Below are 25246 nucleotides of genomic sequence, written 5' to 3'. Positions count from 1 at the left end.
CTTCATTAAATTAAATTCTGAAATATTTTTAAAGGAGCAGTGATAATTAAAAAATGATCTGGCTAAGAGGAGGAGATAAGTCATTCTGAGGATTCATTACTCTGGAGGTGTTTTCCACTTGTCCAAATTAGCCATTTTTGGGAACTTAAAACCACAGAATAACTTGAAGTATCATTAAACATAAATGTCAATAACATTATTATATATTAATTTTACTTTATACAAGAAACCTGTCATGTATAGCAACAGACCTACAGAATTCCTTCATCTGGCTGACGATTTTAACAGGCAAATTTTCTGGGTCGGGCAGCATCTTGACTTATTATCAGCATCTTGAAAAATCAAGCTGTCTTATTTTCTGCTTAGGTGTTATTTTCACATAAGAAAAACTATACTTTTTGTTCTGTTTCAAATGAAGATGTTCGTTGCCAATGTTCAATTCAAGAATCCCACAGTTATTTTCTTTTCATTATAAGATAATGTTATTTTTTTCTCTTGATATTTCAGTCATGAAAGTCTGATGTACCTGTATAAAACGTATAAAAAAGTATTGCAAAAACATGTAAATATTTTTTGAATGAAAATTCAGTGTACATACATTGGTTTACTTCTTCACAGATGCTTCAATTTATTTATACAAAGATTTGTGTGTGTGAAAAATTATTGTGTATTATAAATAAATTTCTGTGGGTATGCTTATCACATATATCAGGTATATTTTTTAAACTAAGGTCCAGGGTTACAATTTTCTGTTTGTGATTTCTTGTAAAACATTTTAATATGTGGATCTCATACCTAAATGCTTACATAAAAAAGTAGAAGAATTATAAAAAAGGGTGTTTGTGATTCCAAGAAATTATTTATTATCACATTTTTGTTCTTAAAAAATCATTAAAAAATATTTCAAAATATACATATTCTAAACACTGCACTATGCAGCAATTTTTGGAATACATAAACTAAGCTCAAACTAAAATTTTAACCTGAAAGTAACACATTTTCTTCGAAAACAAACAGTATTCCTTAAAAAAGCCCATTTTCCCCAAAAAAACCCAGGTTTTTTAGGCTAAAAAACCCAGCCCGGGGGGGGGGGAAATGGGTATCTACCCGGGGAGCAAATTTGACAACCCTGGTACAAATAGCATTCAAAGATTAAAATCATCCTGATTTCATGTATTTGTATGTCGAATTTACCGTAAGGGTGCTCTCCTTTTATTCGACCTTATTCGATATTTGAACCGGATTGTTCGCAAACCAAGACTTGAGTGCAATCATTTCTTATCAGTTTCTCTTGAGTAAAAGCCAGATTTGCGTGAAAGAAAAGTAATTTCCGCGTTTTCTTTTCGCTACGATGAATTTCGATCATTTTGTCGCACCGCGGTAAATTACTTCGAGACAGAGAGGTGGAAGTACATTGATTTTTAGTACAATAAATGCAAAGATCCCTTTTCATATTTGGAGGTATACAGTTTCCAAGGAGCAGAGGTTTTACTGTGCAAGCGATGATATTCACATCACAGTATGAAATGAAATGAAGATTTATTTATTGTGAAATTATTTCTTTTATTGATTATCAATTTCGATAAGTTCAGAAATAATTTTTTTTCACTAATTCTCAAAAAGTTTTGGATTAATTACTGATTAAATTAATTAGTTCCGAGTTTAATTTCAATCTGATATCACTTTGAATTAGTGTTTCCCAAAGTGGGCAATATCGCCCCCTGGTGGGCGATGGAAGCTATGGATATAACATAGTTCACTTGAGTTGGACGGCGACCAGAGAGAAAAATTTCTGAAGAAGGGGGCGAGATGGGACTAAAAAAGTTGAGAAACTATGCTTTAAATGATTCTTTAATTATTTATTTCGGATGTTCTGAAAAATTATTTTCTTTCTTAATGCATCTTTAAATCATTTCTCTTTCTTAGTGCATCTTGAAATCATTTCTCTTCCTTAGTGCATCTTGAAATCATTTCTCTTCCTTAATGCATCTTTAAATCATTTCTCTTCCTTAGTGCATCTTGAAATCATTTCTCTTTCTCAATGCATCTTGAAATCATTTCTCTATCTCAATGCATCTTTAAATCATTTCTCTATCTTAATGCATCTTTAAATCATTTCTCTTCCTTAGTGCATCTTGAAATCATTTCTCTTTCTCAATGCATCTTGAAATAATTTCTCTTTCTCAATGCATCTTGAAATCATTTCTCTTTCTCAGTGCATCTTGAAATCATTTCTCTTTCTTAGTGCATCTTGAAATCATTTCTCTTCCTTAATGCATCTTGAAATCATTTCTCTTCCTTAATGCATCTTTAAATCATTTCTCTTTCTTAGTGCATCTTGAAATCATTTCTCATTCTCAGTGCATCTTGAAATCATTTCTCTATCTTAATGCATCTTTAAATCATTTCTCTTTCTTAGTGCATCTTGAAATCATTTCTCTTTCTCAATGCATCTTGAAATAATTTCTCTTTCTTAATGCATCTTTAAATCATTTCTCTTTCTTAATGCATCTTGAAATAATTTCTCTTTCTCAATGCATCTTGAAATAATTTCTCTTTCTTAGTGCATCTTGAAATCATTTCTCTTTCTTAGTGCATCTTGAAATAATTTCTCTATCTTAATGCATCTTGAAATCATTTCTCTTTCTTAATGTATCTTGAAATCATTTCTCTATCTTAATGCATCTTTAAATCATTTCTCTTCCTAAGTGCATCTTGAAATCATTTCTCTTTCTTAATGCATCTTGAAATAATTTCTCTTTCTCAATGCATCTTGAAATCATTTATCTTTCTTAATGCATCTTGAAATCATTTCTCTATCTTAATGCATCTTGAAATCATTTCTCTTCCTTAATGCATCTTTAAATCATTTCTCTTTCTTAGTGCATCTTGAAATCATTTCTCTTTCTTAATGCATCTTGAAATCATTTCTCTTTCAATGCAATTATTCCTTTATTGATTGTGAAATAATTTCTATCAGAAATTACGAAATTATTTCTCTAAAATTGATTTATAAGTTTTTGCTTGTTTTATTTTTTTATTTTGATTTTTTTTCACTAATTCTGGAATAATTTGTTTCGAAAATTATTTCTTCCAGTAATTATGCATTTTCATCCATTCTGCTGGAATTATTTCTTTCATCAATTTTTTCCGGAATCGAAAGGAGAAAAAAAATTATTCGTTTTTCGTTTCATTTTTTGAACAATAGATATAGCAGCATACGTAGTGTGACCATAAGTCCCGTATTTTCCGGGACAGTCCCGATATTTTTGTTTTTTCAGCCGTCCCGACTTTTTGGCAAAAGTGTCTCGGTTTTTCCCGTATTTCACACGAAGCCTACTTGAATTTTTATTCTTTATTGAAGTCAAATATTGACATTATTTTTCAACTCATATATTATTTTATGATAATTACAACTATATATGAGAATATTAATCTCCCACATTTGCCTTGGTAAACGTTTTTCTTTAGTGGAATACATTTTAATACACTGCAATTTGCAGTATTTCCCGTTATTGTGATTTTTCCGTAATTTCAACAATATTTGGAAACTTTGTTTGGTTTTGGCATCGTTTTTGGCGATAATTAGCGATGTCCCGTATTTGGAATCTCGATGTCCCGTATTCCTCTCGAGAAAATATGGTCAGTTTACGCATAAGTCCTACTTTTTCCTGATTATCGAAGTTTATTAATGAAGTTCTTAAGCTTTTTGATAGATGGCAGCAGTATTTCGACGTGGACTTGAAATTGTTTCAACACAGAACTGACTATAACAAGTTCAAATATTTTGAGCTAATTTTTCGGCTACTTTTGAATAGAAACGTTTTTTTTTTTTCTAAGGATCTGGCAACACTGGTACCTCGTCTGATGTTCGTGTCGTCTGTTTATCAACTCCTTCCTCTGTGCGTGTTTATAATAAGTCAGCGTTGAATAGTGGTCGATCGCTCAGGTTCGATCTCCGAAATGTTCTTTCGTGTTTCTGACCTCGGCTTGCGTGTGCACGATCGTGATCGTCGTGGGCATGACAATGTGGATTGAAGCCCATAACGATCGTGATTGTCGGTTCTTAGGCCATGGGTGCCGGCAAAAGAAAGGTAAGAAAATATTTATTGATTTTATTAGTTCAGGAGGGGGCTATATATTGGACCGGGCAACAAATTTGAGCCACGAGTGGGTCAAGAAAATTTGTAGAATGGGAGAAGGGCGGCAAAATTTGTTTTGTTCACGGGTGGAAAAAAAAACGGATAAATCCGCTTCTGCTAGGGGAGAGAGGAACTAGGTCAGTGAGTGGCCAAACGAGCTACCTGAGAGAATTTGCAAGCATGTAAACAAACACGAAATAGAGTAAAGCACCAGGTCAGTGAGCTGCTAAAAGAGTGACCTAGAGGGCAAGGCACCAGGTCAGTGAGCTGCTAAAAGAGTGACCTAGAGAGCTAGGGACCAGGTCAGTGAGCTGCAAAAAGAAGGACCTAGAGGGCAAAGGATCAGGTCAGTGAGCTGCCATAAGTGTGATCTATAAAATTTGTGACCAAAAACAGTTTGCAAGTATGCGACCAGATCAGCGGGGCAACTTGAAGGGTTTAAAAGCATGTGAGGGGCAGAAACATCAATCTATAGAGTGGAACTAGGTCAGTGAATGACCGTAACAGTGACCTCGAGCTTGTGTTAGCTAGGCCGCACACAGCTACTGGGGAGCAGGCGGATTGCCACCCCAATCGTTGGACTAGATGAGGTGCAGAATTCACCCTATCACTGATCCTTCTACATTACACAGGGGCCTCGAGACGAGTGCTGACACAATATACAGTTGTGATCCTGTGTGTAAGCAACCAAAACAATGTGTAAAAATGTGAATGGTCAGAAGAGAATGTCCAAAAGCACATGACCTAGCTCATGTGCAAGGTTGTGATTGACCAAAAGTGCTACCTTTGAGTGTGTAAGCATAAGAATGAAGGGATTTCAAAAAGTGATTTAGGGAGTGACTGACCAGGTTAGGGAGCATTCAAAAGAACGAGACCAAGAATGTGTGCAAGCATTTGAATGACCAAAGGAATCACTTAGAGTCAGGGGGGCATATTTACAGAAGCGTAGAGGGGGTTAAGACTCCTAGAGCTGTAAATTAGAGGGATGAGTGAGTCGAGAAAATTGGACCAGAATATGAGAAGGTTGGCAAAACTATGAATCTGACTCTGTATTAATTGAGAGTATTGAAAAATCTGCCAAATTTGAATGTTGTCTAGTTTTTAATCTATCGATGCATCTTGGTAATGGTAGTAATTCTGTGATTTGTATCAGAGGTGGATTCATTGTTTTGCCGACCATGGACTGTACAATTTTGTCACTCTTTTGGTCAATCACATGCTTGCATACTTTCTTGGTTGCTGACTGGTGTCTTGCTCTCTAGATCACTCCTTTCATTGCACACTCTTTTGATCACTCCCAGGCTCAATCATTTTCTGAATCACTCTTTTGATTGGTCACTTAACCTACGTTACCCCGCACCAACTCCGGTCATATATTACCGTACGACAATTTCGAACCAGTGGAGTTGGGTGGGAAATGAAGCCACCATATATATATATTGGAGGTCACCTCAGGCTCGGTAGGTAAAGAACTTGTTTTTGATGTTGTTCCCCGGATTTGAACCCGCAGACTTTGACGGCAACCTTCATGGTGGAAGATGAGCATCTTACCACTCGAGCACCCGATCACTGACCTGGTCCCTTGCTTTTTATGTCATTCACATATTTGCAGACTGCTTTGGTTGCTCACATGTTTGCAAATGCTCTAGGTTACTCTTGATCACTCCTATGTTTATGCACTCTGTAGGCATGGGCAGAGATATAGGGGGCGTGGGGGCATTGCCCCCCAGCATCAAAAGTGGAGTGAGCAGATCTAATGTATATGTGTATATATGAATTGACATCATCATCGTGCCCCCCAGCAATAATGACCTTGCCCCCCCCCCCCAGACTTCAAAGTCTATCTCCGCCTATGTCTGTAGGTCACTCTCACTGATCTGGTCCCTCACTCTCTTGGGCACCGAGATGTTTGCACACTGATCTGGTCCCTCACTCTCTTGGGCACCGAGATGTTTGCACACTGATCTGGTCCCTCACTCTCTTGGTCACAGACATGTTTGCACACTGATCTGGTCTCTTGCTCTCTAGGCAGGGCCGTAACTAGTATTTTTGAAAATTTTTGCCACCCAGGGCAAACATGATTTTGCTGCCCCCACCTATACAAAATTTGACAATTCCATAATGGTGTTCTATGTGTCCGCCTAAAATTTGCTGCCCCCTTCCAGTTCCATCCCTGCTCTAGGTCACCATGTGCTGGCACACTGTTTTGGTTGCTCACATGCTTGTGTACACTCCTACAAATCACTCATCTCTTGATCATTCACATTATTTCACACTGTTCTGGCTTAAATGCTTTCACATGCTTTTGGGGGGAACATTCTTTTACTTTCTCACTCTCTTGCTCCGTGGGGCTCTCTTTTGGGAACAGCTATAGTATAATTTGCTTTTTGGTAATGGTGATTTTTTTTTTCTTTCATGAGAAAAACGGCCATCAAGAGTGAAACGAAGTCATTCTTTCGGACATCTTTCTCTTGCCAAAAATAACATCGAAAAGGGATAATACTATGGCTGTTAAAACAAAAGAAAAAATGATAAAAAAAAAAACAACGACAGAAATTATAATTAACAAAGCAACATTCTCAGACTAAGTACGGGATCAAGACAAAAATATATAGCATCCTAGATCGCGTTTCAAGATTGAAAATAATAAAAATGGGGACTCATTCTTTTAAATAACACAACGATCAGGGCAAAGAAAAACTCTCAAACTCTCTGGGTTTCAGTGAAGACATGATTGCTGGATTAAAATTATAACGGCTAGAATGTAAAAAAAATTAATAAAAATGGAAGTATGAAATGTGCATTCAGAGAGAATCTGAATATAATCGCAAGGACAAATGACATATTCCAAAAACAATAACAACAATGTAACATACTGGGAAAACGGTACATATGATACTGTTGAATCCCTTTATAACAAACTCCAAGAGACCGATGAATCACGTTGTTATAAAGGCGTTCCAGGTGTTTGCATTGTTCCTATGTTATTTGGCGGAATTAGAAAAGTGTTTGTTAAAACGAGATTTTTGCTATAACAGGATTCAACTGTACAATGTGTAAATGAACAAAAAAAAGCTTTAAAATGCTAACAGTAGGGTTGGGTTTTTGATGCCAAAAACTGATGTAAGCTGCCATAAACCTAAATGAATGCTTTTTCAATAGGTATGTAACATAACGATAACAAACATACTTTTTACATAGTACAGTGCAACCTTGTTTATACATCGCAGTTGCAATTGGTTCCTATACATGTTAATGTTAATAATTTATTCATTCGGCGCAAAACCTCATTTATTTGACGTTTTCACTACGACTCAAACTCCAAATCTTTTTTTTTAATCATTTATATCCATCAAACGTACATAATTTTTGTATGCTGTGAAAACACGTTGTTGCAACAGCTCTACTTGCATGTTGTCAATGAAAAAGCCATAAATTTTTGGGTGATTGCTGACACATACGAAAATCACCAGTGATCTTACTGATAGCCATTTAAAGCAGGCACTTAAGTGATTTGTTTATTGCTTGCTTTCTGAGAATACACAGACGTAGCAGTCCCCAAAAGAAATGGGTTCCAATTGTTTTGGCGGCCATATATCCTTTCCGAATTTTTTTCTACAGGGTAATTTCAAGAGGATAAAAAAGTCCACACATTGTAAGCATTTGGAAAGTACAGGTCTGCAGAGAAGAGACAGATACGATACACTTACTTTACGATACGAAGTTCTTTCAATCATTTCCTGTAGAATTTTTCTTCTGTTGCGGTGCTTTGCCTGCTAACTGTGTCAAATCCGCTGTTCATAATGTTGAAAAAACAAAAAGCACTTTCTCTAAAAAATATCAGGAAATTTTTCAGAAGAATTTAAAATTAATGACGAAACGTTGAATACGTATGTTTTCAACAGCTGGCTGATGCGAAGATGAATTTAGGAAAAAAGAGAAACTTCAACTGTCCTTGCGGTGAATCAAACCCATGTCTTATCAGTTTTTAGGTGAGCACACTAGACTACAAAAGCAAAGATTCTCAATCTTTCCTTAGTGCTTGTGTGGGCTGAACGGGACAGTTCGTGGATAGTCTCAGGCCAAAGCTCATAATTGGTAACACTACCACCAGATGGCGACTTATCCAAAGATGATGTCATTCTTCGCTATCCATACGAAGGTTTTCAACAGCTGATCTTCGCATCAGCCAGCTGTTGAAACCTTCTTATGGATAGCGTAGAGAGGCATCATCCTCTGAAAAATAGAATCGTTACAAATTAGTTTACAAAAAAATGTACAAACCATTTCCGAGACCAGTTTCAGACAGGGATATAATGAAAACAATTATGAAGCAGAGAAACAAAATCAAAGACCAAGCTGCTGGTTGGAAATCATCTACTACCAAAAAAATTAAATGAGTCCAAGATGGGGAAACTTTCCCACGTCGAGAAGATCTTGCTGCAATTTTTTTTACCCGAAGTAGTGTTCGGCTAAATTTTATTTCTTAAGTGATGTGAGATTTAATTATTTTTTTCCCCTCAAGTATGATTGAAATTATATCTTTTTTATAACAGAATTATGTGGAGATGTAATCAAACGCATCATATTTTATAATACGTATTTTGTATATGTGTGTGTGTGTGGGGGGGGGGGAGAAAAGTCTCAGTTATTGAACTTACACGACATTTGAACTTGGCCCCTTGAACGTCATATGAACGAGGTTCCAATGCACAATGTTTTATTTTTAAACACCAATTTATTACGATAATTAAAACAAAATATTAATTATAATTTACAGTTTTTGCAAAAACAGATTGTGCATCTAACTTATAGTGACCAAATCCTTTCCTTAAGCTTTTATGCTATGCTCTCTATTCGAATTGTATACTTTAAAAGCACAGTCGGCACTCAATTTTACAAACCTCCAATTTACGTACACTTTTATACAAACTGGTCTTCTGTGCCGAACAGCATGCTCTAGAGCTTATGTTAAAATCCGCTCTATTTTACAAACTCTCATTTCTATTAATTCTATATTTTATAAACTTCTTTTTCCTTCCCTCTTTTTCTTTTTTTTTTTTGATCTCTTATTCTTCCAGCCATTTCCGAGTTTGTTTTAAAGGCGTATCATTTAAAGGTTAAAAAAAATCACTTTAATTTCAACACAATTGTTTTCGTCATTATTAAACGAAATCATCTGGGTCTGTAACTGTTATCCCACCCATCCCCAAAGCAGAATGTGCCAAAATGTGCGACGTACGTCGCAGAACAACCAGTGCTGTTGCAGAACAATCTGGAAGAATTTTAAGAATAGTGTAGAAAAACGCTATTATGTATATGCGAATTTTTACAGCAGAACATTTTCAGTCAGCTGAGGGCTCGTTGCAGAACATTGCAAAACATTCTGCTTTGGGGCCACCCATAGGGATATGGGTGCTCACTATTATTAAAGTTCTAAAAAAAACATGTTTAAAAATCAAACCCCTGCAATCCAAATTTTTTGCTGATGTGAGTAAGTCCCGATTAGCAGGGTTTTTTTTTTATTCTTACTTTCTTTTTTCTGTAATAAATTTTTAAAAGGTACAATATCATAGGAGTACACTCAGGGAAAAAGATGGGGAGGTCAGAGCCGAGATCATGGTACATCTTTTACTATTAAAACGAAACACTGATTATGAGCTTATAAGCGCATGTACATTGAATCAAAAAAATAAAAGTTTGACTGATTTTACTGTCTGCTAACAGGGAGTGAAGCCCTATTCCACGGGATTGGGGATTAGAGTAGTGTCCGTTAACAGGGAGTCCGAAAACAAAAAAAACTAAACCCTTCCCCCAAGAAAGCCCTGGGCATCTCCCCCCCCCCCCCCCTCCCTAACGTCAAAGGTGGAGCTGACTGATCTATTGCATTTGTGTATGCATGAATTGACATCATCGTCATTTCCTTCCCCCCCCCCAGACTTTCAGGTCTAGTTTTCTGTGGTTCCCAACTTCGAGGCGCGAATGAGAGCCGATCTCCCCGTTCAAAAGTCTCGCCACAGAGAGCATCAGTCCTACTATGTTACAAATATTCAATCTTTACACTTTACTTCCAAAATATAGATGGCAGTACAGAAAAATTAGATACTACACCATATACACACTCCGACTGTTTAGTACATACACTTACGGCACAACTCATTTGGTTGTAAATTGTCCATGGCTATAAGCCAGAGTTGTGCTCTGTTTGAAAGAACGGAAGTTTCGACCGCGGAACCCGATGCAGCCACTCCTTTTATAGGGGGAATTTTTTTTTATCCCATGAGTGTCCACTAACAAGAGGTTTTACTTTAAAAGGAAAAAGAAAGATAAATTTATCTCTAGTCCTTATTTATATGTTTCTATGGTGCTAAAAACTAAAATTTGTCTATAACGAAAAGTTGGTTATGACAATTTTCCCCTCCGATTATGAACTGTCATTATAACAGACCTTTTACTGCACTCGTTAATATTGATAATGTAACGTGTAAATTTGACATTTTTTTCCCGTTTCTGCCGGTCAAATCCCAACCCTGCTCCTTACAGATGACGTTTCAGGCTCCCGTTATATAGACATCTGCATAATTTTTTCGAAAGTTCCTGCCCCAACTATTCTGATATCTATTCGAAACGAAAAACATTAATGCAATAAACTTTATGTATAGATTGACGTTGTTGATCTTTTTCCTTATATACACCTATTCAACCATTTCATTATATTTACAGGTTTCACTTCGGCATCGAAGAAATCTTCGACCATGACCGTGAGAGCCAAGGATGTGCCAAAACCATCGGAGAGATTTCCAGCATTCGTGAACAGAAATATCGGCCAGTCGTGGACATGTGAAGATACGAGAAGGAGAGAAAATAACTATTGAAATCGTGATGATAAATGATGTGCCAAAGTAAACATGTTCATCCATTCATTGATCACGTGGCTGGTCCTCCTGATCGCCGACCAACTTCTCAAGATGTACTCGTCATCCTACGTCCAGTTGCTGGAGCGCAGGAACGTAACTTTGAAACCGTTTTACTTGAAGGTCTACCTGCCGCATTTTCCAAGGTTCTTGATGAAACTGCCGTTGAAACACAAGAAATTTTTTCGCGTGTGGTTCAACATTGGGTATGTTCTAACCTGCTCAATTCTGCTCCCTTCCATGGCACTCCTCGCATTTTCTGCTTTCAGGATGTGCGTGACAGATGGGAAAGACGATGCGCAACAGTCTCAGATCCTACAACCTGTAGTCCCCGGGTATAACATCCCGTTCTCACAGATCCTGTACTACGTGTCGGCTCTCCTCCTCTGCAGCGTCCTGCACGAAATCGGTCACGCTTTGGCGGCTTTGACGGAAGGGGTGGATGTGGACGGTTATGGAATGCACGTGGTGGCTGTTGTTCCTGCCGCGTATGTTGATCTCCCCGGAGATCAGTTGTTCGGCGTCTCATGTGTGCAGCGTCTTCGGATATTCTGTGCTGGGGTGTGGCATAATGTTGCTCTCGCTGCATTAGCTTTCCTCTCGTTGTTGTTTCTTCCCGTGCTGGCCGGTCCCTGCTTTGTCAAGGGGAATGGTATATCGGTCATCAGTATTGATCGAGATTCCGGCTTGTTTGGTCCGACGGGATTATCTGCAGGAGATGAACTCATCGCGGTGAACAACTGCAAAGTTGAGTCACTCGAGACGTGGAAAGCCTGTTTGAAGGAGATATCTCTCAGCAAACAAGTCGGATGGTGCTCGTCTGAACAATTCGTGAACAAGGAGCAGTTGAATTCGAATGTTGAAGACCCGTATTGCTGTCCTGATTCTTCGAGCCACCTGTGCTTCAGGTACTCAAAACCGGTCTCTGGGACCTATTCGTTTTCCTGTTTACCTGTGCGTAAGGTTCTTCAAGGCGGAAGTGCGTGTTGGGTGCACTCGGACTGCGGCGGAGATGCGTGCATCGTTCCTCATTTCGACTCTAATTTCACTAGACTTGTAGCGATCAAAAGACGGGGTAAAGAAGACGTCATATTCCTGGGATCCTTGTCTAAGTTATACAACGACGTTGACATCACGGCTTGGACCCCAGAGTGTCGTTTCGTCCGTGTTCCTGTGATAAACGCAATCGAGACATTTTTAAAGTACGTAATTTCCTTTTCTGCAGCCCTGGCTGTCCTCAATGTGATACCGTGCCCCGGACTGGATGGGATGTATATCTGGGAGACTGTTCTAGAACAGTATTTTGGTTCGCGGCTGAAGACGACCACCCGAAACATATATTTCATGTATGCGGCGAAAGGCGTCGGTATTTCGTTGATAGTTTTAAATATTTGTCTCGGAATTTCAAAATTGATGTGAATGTTTGTTGTTTGACGACAGTTTTTATTAAGGAAAAATCCTATTGTCCTAAATTTCTTTATTGTTCTTTACAATTTGGTGTCTTAATGTTGATGTCCCTTGCAACTTGCCCAATTGCATTCCGGGATCCTGATATCTATCCAAATTAACAAACTGCAAAACAGAGCTGGGTTTTTGACGTCCAAAACTGATTTTTGATGTGTCATGCATCAAAGCTGGTTTGAAACCGTCAAAAACTTAAGTAAATGCTTTTGAATATTGTTTCGAACACAATGGAATATAACATGATGAAAAACTTACACAGTTTTGAATTTTTTCGACATAAAAAGAGTCTAGAACGTATAAAATATTGAAACTACTCATATTACTTGTGTTCAATTTGCTGAGTGAAATAGAGCGTTTTATTCAAAATATGTTTGATGGAGCATTAGTGTTCAGCTTTTGACGTCAGCCAAGTTAAAACTTATTGTCAATGTTATCAAATAATTTTTTTTTAACCTGATAGATATGTTGGATAATAAAACACTTACTTTTATGCAGATTAAAGTGTATTGTATTTTGAATCACCGCGTTATTGATGTAAAATATCTCTATTTTGATATTTCAAATTTTCCGATCTTGCCAAAATTTCATTCCATATTGAGGGTGTCTACCATCACGGAAGTCCCGAAATTTGAGTGAAGGACATGGATTTTACGATTTTCTACAGATATCTTTTTTTTTTCTCTATTTTTTTCCTTAAAATCAAGGTTTTGGAGCATTTGTGGTGGGCGGTCAATATATCTTTCTTCTCTCTCTCTCTCAGGTTTCTTTTCTACTTTGCCCCGGATTAATGGATGGGTCAACAGAAAAGAACAATGTCAATGTGTAGTCACCCTACATTGCGGCAGACGTTACATGTTTGGGCAACAATAAAATTATTTAACCTGAATGACCAAAAAAGAACTTTTCTATCTTTGCTTGTCCGAGTTTTTCAATATCTGTAACAGTCCCCTAAAGCAGTGTTTTCAGGGTCGCATGATAATTCCTGGGGGGGGGGGTGACTGGCGGGACAGTTGAGAGTCCTCACGGAAACAATATTGGTTTTCCGTAGAAAAGACATGACCTTCCCCGCACATCGTGGGGTGTTGGAGCTTTGGTGGGTCCGCAAGCCACAATTTTCGTGGGGGGGGGGGGGGCTCTCTAATGAATTTATAGCATGAAAAACAAGTGATTGTCCCGGCCTCAGGGCTGCAGCCCTGTCAGCCGATTCTGGGCTCAAACCCCACTGTCGCGGCAGTGGTGGTCAGCTGAAGATGATTTTCTGCGGTTCCCAACATCGAGGCGCGAATGCGAGCCGACCTCCCCGTTAAAAGTCTCGCCGCGGAGAGCAACAGGCCTTCAACGATATTTCATTACACTTCAAAACTCATAGTTGAAAAAATTGATGGCAGCACTACACATAAACTCCACGGAAGGTTCACTATGCGTACACACACATTCCAACATGTACCAAATCGTTAGAAGTTCCGCAAAAGAATACGGACGAGGTGCATATCTGGTTTAGTAGTAGCCCTGTCAGCCGGCTGCTGTGGAGGTCATAGTAGGGGTGGGATCACTGCGCCAAAATTATCATCTTGCGCCATCCTGCTCCAATAGCGTATTTTTCTGCGCCAAATAGCGAATTTTGCTTCAGTATGCCCAGAATTTTGGAAAGGACGCCAAAAATTTTTATTCCTGCTTGCCGCAAAACGATTCTTTCCGAGAAGAGGGTGTTTTATTCCACTGTACTTAAACTGTCGCCTTATTTAAACTATCAGGCTTTCTATCGTGAAACCCTATAATATCCGTGATCGTGCAACTGAAGATGTTTTGCAATGGTCTTTTCAGCTTTAAAGCACAAATGGGAGTTAGTTTCCATTTTCAAAAAAAAAAAAATGTTGCCACTGGAAGCAACAGAAACTACTGTAGTCGATCGTCATTGCGTCAAATCCCGATGTTTTTTGAAAAAAAATTTCATTCCGGGTGTAAAAAGCGCATGTCCGCCAAATTACGAATGCTAATTTAAAAACTTTGCCGAATAACGATCGTTAAATCACCAATGTTGCTGAATGAGTGTTATATTGCCAAATAACGAATGTCGGATCGCCAAACACGTGTTGATTCTTCCGAAATTCTCCCATTTTGCAATAATTTCTTTCCGAGTATAAAAATATTGAAAACGTATGGGAAATTTTTAGCCCATTTTTGAAGTGCTGCTGTTCCAGACAGCAAATAGTGCCCTCAGTAAGCAAAAATCATCTTAAATAGACTAGTGCGAAAAATTTTATGACAGCCGCTCTTTCAAACAAGGTGTGGTGTATATCTAGGGCGGCCTAGAAACAACAAATAGTAGATTCAGTAGCGCCAGGAAGAGACAAAAAAGAGAGATGAATCTGGCAACAAGAGGAGTTGACACTTTTGGCCAGACCACGCGGTACTGATAGGACACTCTTCCGTCGCTTTTAATTTAACATAATCATTTTATTGGAGTTTGTCGGAAAAGAACTCACGTCAGCTTTTTTCTTTATATATCTACTATAACCTTTTTTTAATTTAACATAATATAAGAACAATTGCATGTTTAAAAGTAAAGCGACGGAAGAGTGTCCTATGCCAAAAGTGTCAACTCCTCTTGTTGCCAGATTCATCTCTCTTTTTTGTCTCTTCCTGGCACTACTGAATCTACTATTTGTTGTTTCTAGGCCGCACTAGATATACACCACAAAGGTATCAAAAGCCTGAAAGCCCGTCGTAGTTACGCACCATTATTTCGCAACAAAGATGAAACTCTTTTTACCAAGCTGCCCATACGTACCGTATTTAGTGGGACAGTGCCGGTTTTTTCTGTTTTGGCTGTCCCGACTCATTTGCAAAAATGTCCCGGTTTTTCACGTATTTTCCACGAAGCCAACTTGACTTTTTATTCTTCAAATCAACGATTAAAATTGTCTTTCCAACACAGAAATTACATTACCATAATTGCGACTACAAGAATATGCAACTCACTCACCACCTGTCTTTTTTCAATTCAATTCAATTCCACTTCAAATTGCAGTGATGAAAAGCACCATTTGCACCAAGCAAATTGCAGTGAAATGAAGCACGTGCTTCATTTCCCGCGATTGGCGACTTTTCTCTGATTTTAGCATGAATTGGCGACTTTGCTTACTTTTGGCAATAATTGGCGATGTCCCGTATTTCGAAGTTCAATTTCCCGTATTTTTCTCGAGTAAATATGGTCAGCCAACTGAAAAAAAAAAAAAAAGAAAAGCTGATGAAAAGATGTTTGATAACAAAAGACAATGCAGTTGTTTTATTTTGATGAGGGTTAACGGAAATATTCTTGTAAGTTAATTTAACTGCTCCAATTTATAAATATCTGCACCGAATTCTATATTTTGCTGCTCCAAAACTGCTCCGCCGAATTCAAGCCTCACCGTCGTCGCAGTGGTGATCGGCCGAATTTAGTTTTCTGTGGCTCCTAACTTCGAGGCGCAAATGCGAGCCGATCTCCCGGTTAAAAAAAGTCTCGCCGCAGAGAACAACAGGCCTACAAACAGTTCAAGTATTCCGTCATTACACTTGCCTCACTTCACTTCTGAAATATAGATGGCAGCACAGAAAAGTCGTACACAACACTACATACGCACTCAGACTGTTAGGTACACATACTTATACCTCCTGCACAACTCACTAGACAGTAAATTGCCCAAGGCGATAGACCTGAGTTGTGCTCCATTTGAAAAAAACAGAACGAGAGAAGACAAACATCGGACTCATTCGCCACTAATTGTGTTTCGACGCAACATTTGGGCCGAATTTAAAGGAATGCTACAGTGTTTCTAAAACCGCGTCGCGGCGAGCTGTACATATTGATTTGCGCTTCTATTTATGCGTTCGTTCTTTTAGGGAAAGTATCTGCCAAACTTTTTGGGGAGCCTCCGAATGAACCGTAAATTACGCAAGGCAGGCAGCTGACAAAAGAGAATTCGAATACGGTGACAAGCTTGAGATCTAGACCGACACCTAGGCATGACGATAGAGCGTCTAATATCGGTCTTCGAAACATCTGAATAGGAAAGGGAATACATGTGTGTTAAACCCGTCCTTCGGCAAGGCCCTTGGTTGGTCTGGTGTAGTGTTTCTCAACCGCTGGGCCCTGACATCGACCAAACCGGGCCGTGAGAGAATGGTTTATTGTTTCTTTTTTTCCTTCCCATTAATCGTGTGTATGGCCTGGGCTTTCAATTAAGAAAAAGAAATCAACCGTGTCGCGGATTCCAAGCATTGAGAACCACTAGTCTAGTGGCCTCGCATCCTGCTGCAAGGCCCCTAAGCTGAGATCTTCGGCGGGCCCTCGTATAGTGAATTTGTTGTGTGGAAAAAAAATTATATCGGGTCCCCCCTAACGTGTCTCCCTGCGCGGGTGAACGGGGCACTGACTGCCAGAATTGGAAAATCGGCCTTACTATAATTTTGTATCCTTATACACGAACGTTTTTTAATTTTTTTATTTTACCTGCGCCGATATGTTTTGTCTGTACGTGGTAATGAAATGGGCTCATTCTTACACATTCTATTTAGACGACGTTTTCTTCTAATGCACATCCCTGTCTGGAGATTCTCGTCAATTCCGAATGCAAACTGCCGATTTCGACACTCGGCGCCGATAGTCGAACCGATCGAACTAATTGCTCGATCACTTACACCTCGTTCCATTCGACGTTGTTCGGCTCTTTTGCTCTGTTTTGAGCCCACTATCGCTATGCGTCGCAGCGCAACTCGGCTGTTGTGCGCACGGCTTAATATCGATCAATAGTGTGTTCAGTAGTTTTGCATTCGCAGGACGCGTCTTTGCAGGTTTTCGATACTTACAGTTTGAAACCAGTAACGGCTGTCTTAAGAGCATCATGGGCCCCCGGGCCAAATGATTTTTCTGAGGCCCTACCAGGCAAATTTTCGAAAATCTCAACAAGATCCCATTTTTGTGAGGCCCGTGTGAGCCCAGGCCTTAAGACGGCACTGGGTGGGAAGCACCTAGCCGGAAATCTTTAGTGGACTTCCAGGTCACATATTTTTTTTTCACTGGTCCTCTAATGAATTTATAGTGTTACGATAAAAAAAAAAATGTCCTAGGTTCCCAGGCTAGAGACCCACTAACATATGGGGAGAGGGGGGGGGGGGCATGATTATTACCTATAAGCAGTGCGTTTTAATATTCTTACTCATATAATGTTCAAAAATCTCAACATGAACGATCAAGGAGTGATTCCGCAAATAATATTTTTTATATAATATTTAATACTATTTTTAATATTATTTTTTATAAATATATAAAAATTTATATATATATATATATAAACTGAAAAGCCAAGAAACTGGTACAGGCATGCGTATGCAAATAAAGAGATATGGAACCAATCAGAGTACGGCGCTGCGGTCGGCAACGCCTATATAACACAACAAGTGTCTGGCATAGTTGTTAGATCGGTTACTGCTGCTACAATGGCAGGTTATCGAGATTTAAGTGAGTTTGAACGTGGTGTTATAGTCGGCGCACGAGAGATGGGACATAGCATCTCCGAGGTAGCGATGAAATTTGGATTTTCACGTACGACCGTTTCACGAGTGTACCGTGAATATCGGGAATCCGGTGAAAAATTAAATCTACGACTTCGCTGCGGCCGGAAAAAGATCATGCAACAACGGGACGACTGACGAGAATCATTAAACGTGACAGACTTGCAACCCTTCCGCTAATTGCTGCAGATTTCAATGCTGGCCCATCAACAAGTGTCAGCGTACGAACCATTCAACGAAACATCATCGATATGGGCTTTCGGAGCCGAAGGCCCACTCATGTACCCTTGATGACTGCACGACACAAAGCTTTACGCTTCGCCTGGGCCCGACAACACCGACATTGGACCGTTGAGGACTGGAAACACGTTGCCTGGTCTGACGAGTCTCGGTTCCAATTGCTTCGAGCTGATGGACGTGTACGGGTATGGAGACCACCTCATGAATCCATGGACCCTACACGTTAACAGGGAACTGTTCAAGTTGGTGGAGGCTCTGTGATGGTATGGGGTGTGTGCAGTTGGCGTGATATGGGACCCCTGATACGTCTAGATACGACTCTGACAGGTACGTAAGCATCCTGCCTGATCACCTGCACCCGTTCATGTCCATTGTGCATTCCGACGGACTTGGACAATTTCGGCAGGACAATGCGACACCCCACACGTCCAGAATTGCTACAAAGTGGCTCCAGGAACACTCTTCTGACTTTAGACACTTCCGCTGGCCACCAGAATCCCCAGACATGAACATTATTGAACATATCTGGGATGCCTGGCAACGTGCTGTTCAGAAGAGATCTGCACCCCCCCCCCTCTTACTCCTACGGATTTATGGACAGCCCTGCAGGATTCATGGTGTCAATTACCTCCAGCACTACTTCAGACATTAGTCGAGTCCATGCCACGTCGTGTTGCGGCACTTCTGCGGGGGCCCTACACGATATTAGGCAGGTGTACAGTTTTTTTTGGCTCTTTAGTGTATACCATTTTTAGTGTATTTTCAAAAGCTAGGGGGGCAACGCCCCTATCCTGACCATTACCTCCCAGAGCCTCTAGGAGGTACTGCCTGACCCCCCAAATGACGGGCCTGGTTTTAAGGGGTTATCAAATCGCCTTAATGTTGGCCAAGGCAGAGACCGCTGACGTCACACTCCATCCAGTAATATTAAGGCGACTTGATAAGCGCTTTGGACACAGCCAACAGAGGAAGCTTTAGATGTTAGGGACACAGCACTAGATACGCACGCATAGGGGTCATTCAAGTATTACGTCAGCGTCAAGGGGAGTTCGGATTTGCTGACTTTTGATGACAAGGGGGATTTGAAGGTTGCTTAGGGGTCATTCAAGTATAACGTCAGCATCGATGTGCGGGAAGAGGGGGGCGCTTTCCGGTTTGCTGACTTTTAATGACAAGGGGGGTGGTGTGTTTGGATGATGCTTACGTCAGATGCTAATGACATCTTACTCTCGGTGCGCCAAAAACGAGAAAAACCTTTCGCCAGTTTGGGGGCACCTGAACTAACATTCTCCTTAATGATAAATCCCTTACAAAGCCACTTCAGCGATCTCTAAATGCTTCACGGATCCTTCAAGTGCTCAGGAAATGTGTCCGGGCTGCTTAAATGCTCTGGAACTGTGCAACGCATCACTCAAGTGATCCGTAATTATGCTACGGGGATCACTTAAGTCAGCGGTTCTCAACCTTTTTTGGAGCCCTCTTTAGTAAAAAAAATTCTATGGCGGAGCCCTGTGGGGAAATTTTTTAATTAATGATCAAAGTTACTGACTTATTTTTACTATTTGAAAATATTTATAATCATTCAAAAAATTTTTTTTATTATTATTTTCCTCCAGCGGGCGCGGAGCCCCTGGGGAGTGCACAAGGAGCCCCAAGGGCTCCGCGGAGCACTGGTTGAGAACCGCTGACTTAAGTAATCTGGGAATGTTCTTTAACTTGAGCGATGAAGAACACCGCACTGGGGGGGGGGGCGGCGCTTAAATGAGCTAAAATTGTGCCACGTGTCACTCAAGGGATCTTTAAATGCGCCATGGATCGTTTAAGTGTTCTGAAACTGTCACGGGCTACTTAAGTTATCTTTGAAGTGCCACGGGCCTACTTGTGATCTGAAAATGTGCCACGGGCCACTTAAATGCTTTAGAATTGCGCCATGGATCATTTAAGCGATCTGTTGTTGTGCCGCTTAGTTTAGTTTTACAAAATTGGGTTTTTTGGGGGGGGGGGGGCAAGCCACATCAGATAACCTTCGGGGCCATATTTGGTCCACAGGTCAAGGATTTACCATGTATGGCTTGAAGGATGGGTTGCAATGAATTTCTTAGAGATAAACTTTGAATTCTTAGCCTTCGAATAGCATTGAAATTAACAGAAATCGATAATAATAGCATATAAAGGTATTTTCTTTCAAAATTTTAGTTTTTTAATGTTTTTCTACATTAAAAAAATATATTTTTTCCCTGGGGGGAGGCGCGCACGAGCCCTCTATGCCCCTTTCTCTCCCGTGTACATTTCTGATCCTACCAATGATCTATAATGAACGTCATATTGTAATTAACTACAATGAAGGAATGATCTGCACAGCGAGGGACTAGGTCCATGAGTAACCAAGTGTTTGTAAGCATACGAATGACCAGAAGATTGATCTAGCGCATGTGTAAAATGTTTCAAAGCATATGTGTAATCTACCGCGTCCTCTTGTATATGCCTTGGGCCAACAATATTGCATAAATAAATAAAATAAACATGTAAATGATCAAAAGAGCAAGATCTATAAAGCAAGGAACTGTCAGTGAGCAACCAAAAGAGTGACCTAGAGCATGTGCAAGCATACAAATGAGCAAAAGAGTGATGATTTAAATCAGTGTTGTGTTTCTCAACTGCCGGGCCCTGACATCAGTCAAGCTGGGCCACAAGGGAGTGGTTCATCATTTCATTTTTACCAATTTATTTTTCATGTCTTCTGTATCAGCAGGCCTTCCACTCACAAAGAAATCAACCGGGTCGCTGACTTCCAAAGGTTGAGAACCACTGAATTAAAAAGTGTGAGAGCATGTGAATGACCAAAAGAGTGACCTACAGCATGTCAAACATGTGAATGACCAAAAGTGTGATCTACTAGAGCAAGGAACCAGGTCAGTGAATGACCAAAAGAATGATGTAGAGAGTGTGACTGACCAAAAGAGTGAGCTACAGCATGTCAAACATGTGAATGACCAAAAGAGTGACGTGGTCAAGTGTGCAAGCATGGGAGTCGAAAGTGAAAGATGAGCCGAAAGTGAATTTCACAGAGGACTCCAGAAGTGAATTGCACAGATGGGTCCACAAGTGAATTTCACAGAGGATTCCAGAAGTGAATTTCACAGATAAGTCTAGAACTGAATTTTACAGATGGTCTGGAAGTGAATTTCACAGAGGACTCCAGAAGCGAATTTCACAAGCAGGTCCACAAGTGAATTTCACAAGCAGGTCCACAAGTGAATTTCACAGACGAGTCCAGAACTGAATGCCACAGATGAAACGGAAGTGAATTTCAGACAAGTCCAGAACTGAATTTTGCAGATGGTCTGAAAGTGAATTAGACAGATGAATCGAAAGTGAATTTCACAGAGGACTCCAGAAGATAATTTCACAGATGGGTCCGGAAGTGAATTTCGCAGATGAGTACGGAAGTGAATTTAACAAACTATATGTTGGATATATTTTGTCAAATGCCAGCCACAAAAGCCTTAAAAAAATATTTGAATAAAAAGATTGGTTTTACTTAATATAGTGGCAACTCTTCATTTACTAGAAGCATCAAATACAAACATGCTTCCAAGATCTTTAGGCCTTCAATTAAGTTATCCATAAAATGTGTTGCCACTAAAGTTAAAACCATTCAATGCCATTTGTGCTGCTTAATCTGTTTGTGTTGTGGAGAGCCTACCGTTTCGACAGTAGTGTTGCCACTATTAAAAAAAAAACAAGCTTCATCATTATATCACAACAAAACCAAACATTTGAAATTCAAAATATAAAATTAAAAAAATAAAGAACAGATGGCGCTGCTATTTTCTGTGAGCGCAGGAAAAGAAATTCAAAGACAACTAAAATTTCCGAAATCATAGAATCAATGAAATTCTCATCCAAGACAAATTTATTTCACACACGCTCACATAATCCATTATTCCGCATCAGAAAAATCCAAAATTATATTCATTACACAAGCAGAGCAATAAAATGATTATTACTAATTCTTCAACGCTTAAATGAAAATAGTTTGCATTCATAAAACAAATTCAATGATTTGGGAATTAAATATGATATAACATATACACACACACATGCAAAAAAACAAAAAATGAGTAACCGCAGATACTACTACACTACAACAATAAGAACACTCTTCTAAGATAAACATTAGGGTAATGAAGCTATCTGCGATAATTTAAACCGGGCCTGAGAAGTTCCGGGACTGATATTAGTGCCAAGAGACAAAATAATTGGAAACTGACATATCGCAGGTCGAAATAATGTAAAACCATCACCTCCAGCAACTGTGGCATGTTTACAGGGGGGGGGGGGGCTTGGCAGAAGAATGGATGACGAAGGAAATTTGAAGAATGGGAAGAGGGCGGCAAAATTTTTATAACCCTCGATAATTCAACCTTTGCCCAGCCAGTGAGTAGCCAAAAGAGTGACCCAGAGAGTTTGCAAACGTGAGTGAGTGAGAAAAAGTAAGACTTGGAGCGTGAGCAAGCATAGGTGAATGACCAAAATAGTATGCAAGTGACTTTAGAGAGACAGGTGCAATTTCGGGAGTGGGGGAAGAGAAGTGGGTTATAACACCGGGTGGTGAATTCAAAGAAAGAGTAGTCTTAAAAGTTGGACTAAAATGGGAGAAGGGCAGCAACCTCTGATGAAGCATCCCTGAAATATTTGTCTCTCGAGATGATTCAACTCACATTCGGAAAAAAAAAACCGATCATACGTGTTCCATTCCAATAAAAATGACACTATTATAGCCATCAAAGTATGTACACGCAGACAATCTACTAGCAGCAATGAATTGAAGCTCAAGCAGACGTGCCAACTTTTGGACCTGGGAGGGCAGAGTTCCCCCCCCCCCCAGTTGCCATAGCTCTGATCAAAAGAAATTTTTATTGCATTCCCATGAAAGAAAATTCTTAAAAGTTGCTGAACTGGTTAAACTAAAACTAAAAAAAAAAGGAAAAAACAAAAATTAGTTAGGCTGATGCCAGACGAGCACGATTATTGCCACGTGGCAAAGATGACGGAACGCACAAGTTGTCAGTCGAGCGCTATTTTTCCACAGAGGAACCCATTGCAGGGTTTTTGCTGTTCACGATCATCTGGCAACCTCATATAGTTTACCCTTCATTCCGCAGAGTGTAAGCTGAAAACGGCAAACGTGCAGTTAATGCTTGTAATTTTTCAGTTAAAATTGAGAGAAAATCTAATTTTTGGCAAAAATCGGGAGAAATTCCTAAAAATCCAGAGTGTTGGCAGATCTGCTCGAGGTACGTTCAGTCTTCAGAAAAACTGAGGAGAAGCTCATAATTCAGGCTGGGATTTTTCACTGGCTTCTTTTTTACGGGTTGTAAGAAAACTAATATCAATCCCAGGCCTGAGCCCTACACTTTGATCTTAGCCAAAAGGTCGAGCAGCAACTTGAAGGTTCCCGAGGCTTGAGCACTGCAGAATTTCATTCCCCCCCCCCCCATATGCACATCAAGGTACATTTCTTTTCCAACAAGCTCACGTGAAATAGGCCCTTCATAGTTGTTTGAAGATACATATCAAAGTTCCGCTGACATACTCCTTTTTCATTTTACAGAATGGAAACTCACAGGGAATTGATCGAGGCCACAAATTGTTTTTTTGTTTTCTCCAACAATCATGATGGGTCACAAAAAAATAGGGTTATGCATGTTTATCAACTCAAAACTTTTGGGGGAGCCCAAGCATACTTTTTTTTGACACAACAGTTTATTTTCAAAGCAATATTTTTCTTACGAGAGATAATTTCGAAAAAAATTTGTTTCCCTCAGCATGGGCCCCACAAGGGTAGGGCTCCAGCTCTGCGGCCCAGGACAAATGCCATAATTTTTTGTTTTTCCACGCTATACATTTACTATAGAAGGGCTCATGAAAAGTCTGTCTTGGAGGGGGTCCTGCCACAGGATGTGGGGTCATCTGTCTTAGACCCCCACAAACCAAACCCAGTGCCAGGATCATTTTGTCTGCCTAGGATTTGCCTGGATTAACAAGAAAGAAAACTCCCATGGAATTGCAAACTTCCACTGCATCAATGATGAAATTAACCCAGCTCCGTCTATCAATTTGCATTTACTGATCGCGAAAGGGATCGGGGCTGTCTTAAGAGCATCATGAGTCCCATGGCTCTGTCAAATTCTCGAAAATTTCAATCGGCTCTAATTTTTTGTGTGAGGCCCCCTCATCTTCTCAAAATCAAAATCACTCTGATAGTATAGAAATTTAATAATTTTCTGCACACAAGGGCTAATTTGACTGGGACCTACAATTTATTGCTGATTCTGAACGGCAGCCTCTTTTTCATACTCACAGAGAGGTTGGTGCAATAACCCACAAGAGCATCGTGGACCCCCAAGGCCAAGTGATTTTTTCGGAGGCAAATTCGTGAAAATTTCTGCCAGTTGTAAATTTTTGTGAGGTCACCTCTTCCCTTGAGCTGTTCCTTTCTTGGGCCCATGCCTTAAGACGACACTGCTAACCCCTTGATGCAAGACCCCCTACCACAGCAATCTTTCTCTGTGGTCACAACAGTTTCTGTTGCACCCCTGCGTCACAAAAATTTCTGACAAGGAGACAGGGCTGGAATAAGAGAGGGGTGGGAGGAACTGCAATGGATGGCAAAATTTAGGGGGCTTTAGTTTTACGTGGGAAACAAAGAACATTGTTACAAAATTATCAAATTTTAAAGTTGTGGGAGCGGCAAAAATCCTAGGGTCCTGCAAGGGCAAACCGGGTATTGAACTCGCAACACCTCTAAACATCCTTTGGTACTTTAGGCAAGTATCTTATCGACCTGAGCTACTGGGCCCACATATAAAAATAAAAAAAGAACAACTTCATAGGGCTACAACAAAGCCTCGAGATGATGAGACG

The 25246-nt window shown here is 39.8% G+C and overlaps 1 protein-coding gene across 1 annotated transcript; it reads left to right on the top strand.

Moving 5' to 3' along the window:
- Positions 1-3800: 3800 nt before the first annotated feature.
- S2P (membrane-bound transcription factor site-2 protease) lies at positions 3801-13226 on the top strand. Its single transcript, XM_089254451.1, has 2 exons — positions 3801-4094; positions 10866-13226. The coding sequence occupies exon 2, from the start codon at positions 11051-11053 to the stop codon at positions 12473-12475; it is 1425 nt and encodes a 474-aa protein (XP_089110577.1). The 5' UTR covers positions 3801-4094; positions 10866-11050; the 3' UTR covers positions 12476-13226.
- Positions 13227-25246: the final 12020 nt, after the last annotated feature.

Source organism: Pholcus phalangioides, unplaced genomic scaffold (genome assembly GCF_987345545.1).
Source record: "Pholcus phalangioides strain wild (caught in Gottingen) unplaced genomic scaffold, Ppha-v1.0 ptg000041l_1, whole genome shotgun sequence".
Taxonomy (NCBI): domain Eukaryota; kingdom Metazoa; phylum Arthropoda; class Arachnida; order Araneae; family Pholcidae; genus Pholcus; species Pholcus phalangioides.
The sequence above is the reverse complement of the archived record's forward strand: the minus strand, read 5'-3'. Positions and strand labels throughout refer to the sequence as shown.

Coding starts and splice junctions, on each gene's coding strand:
- S2P (XM_089254451.1), top strand. CDS start 11,051: ATGTTCATCCATTCATTGATCACGTGGCTGGTCCTCCTGATCGCCGAC.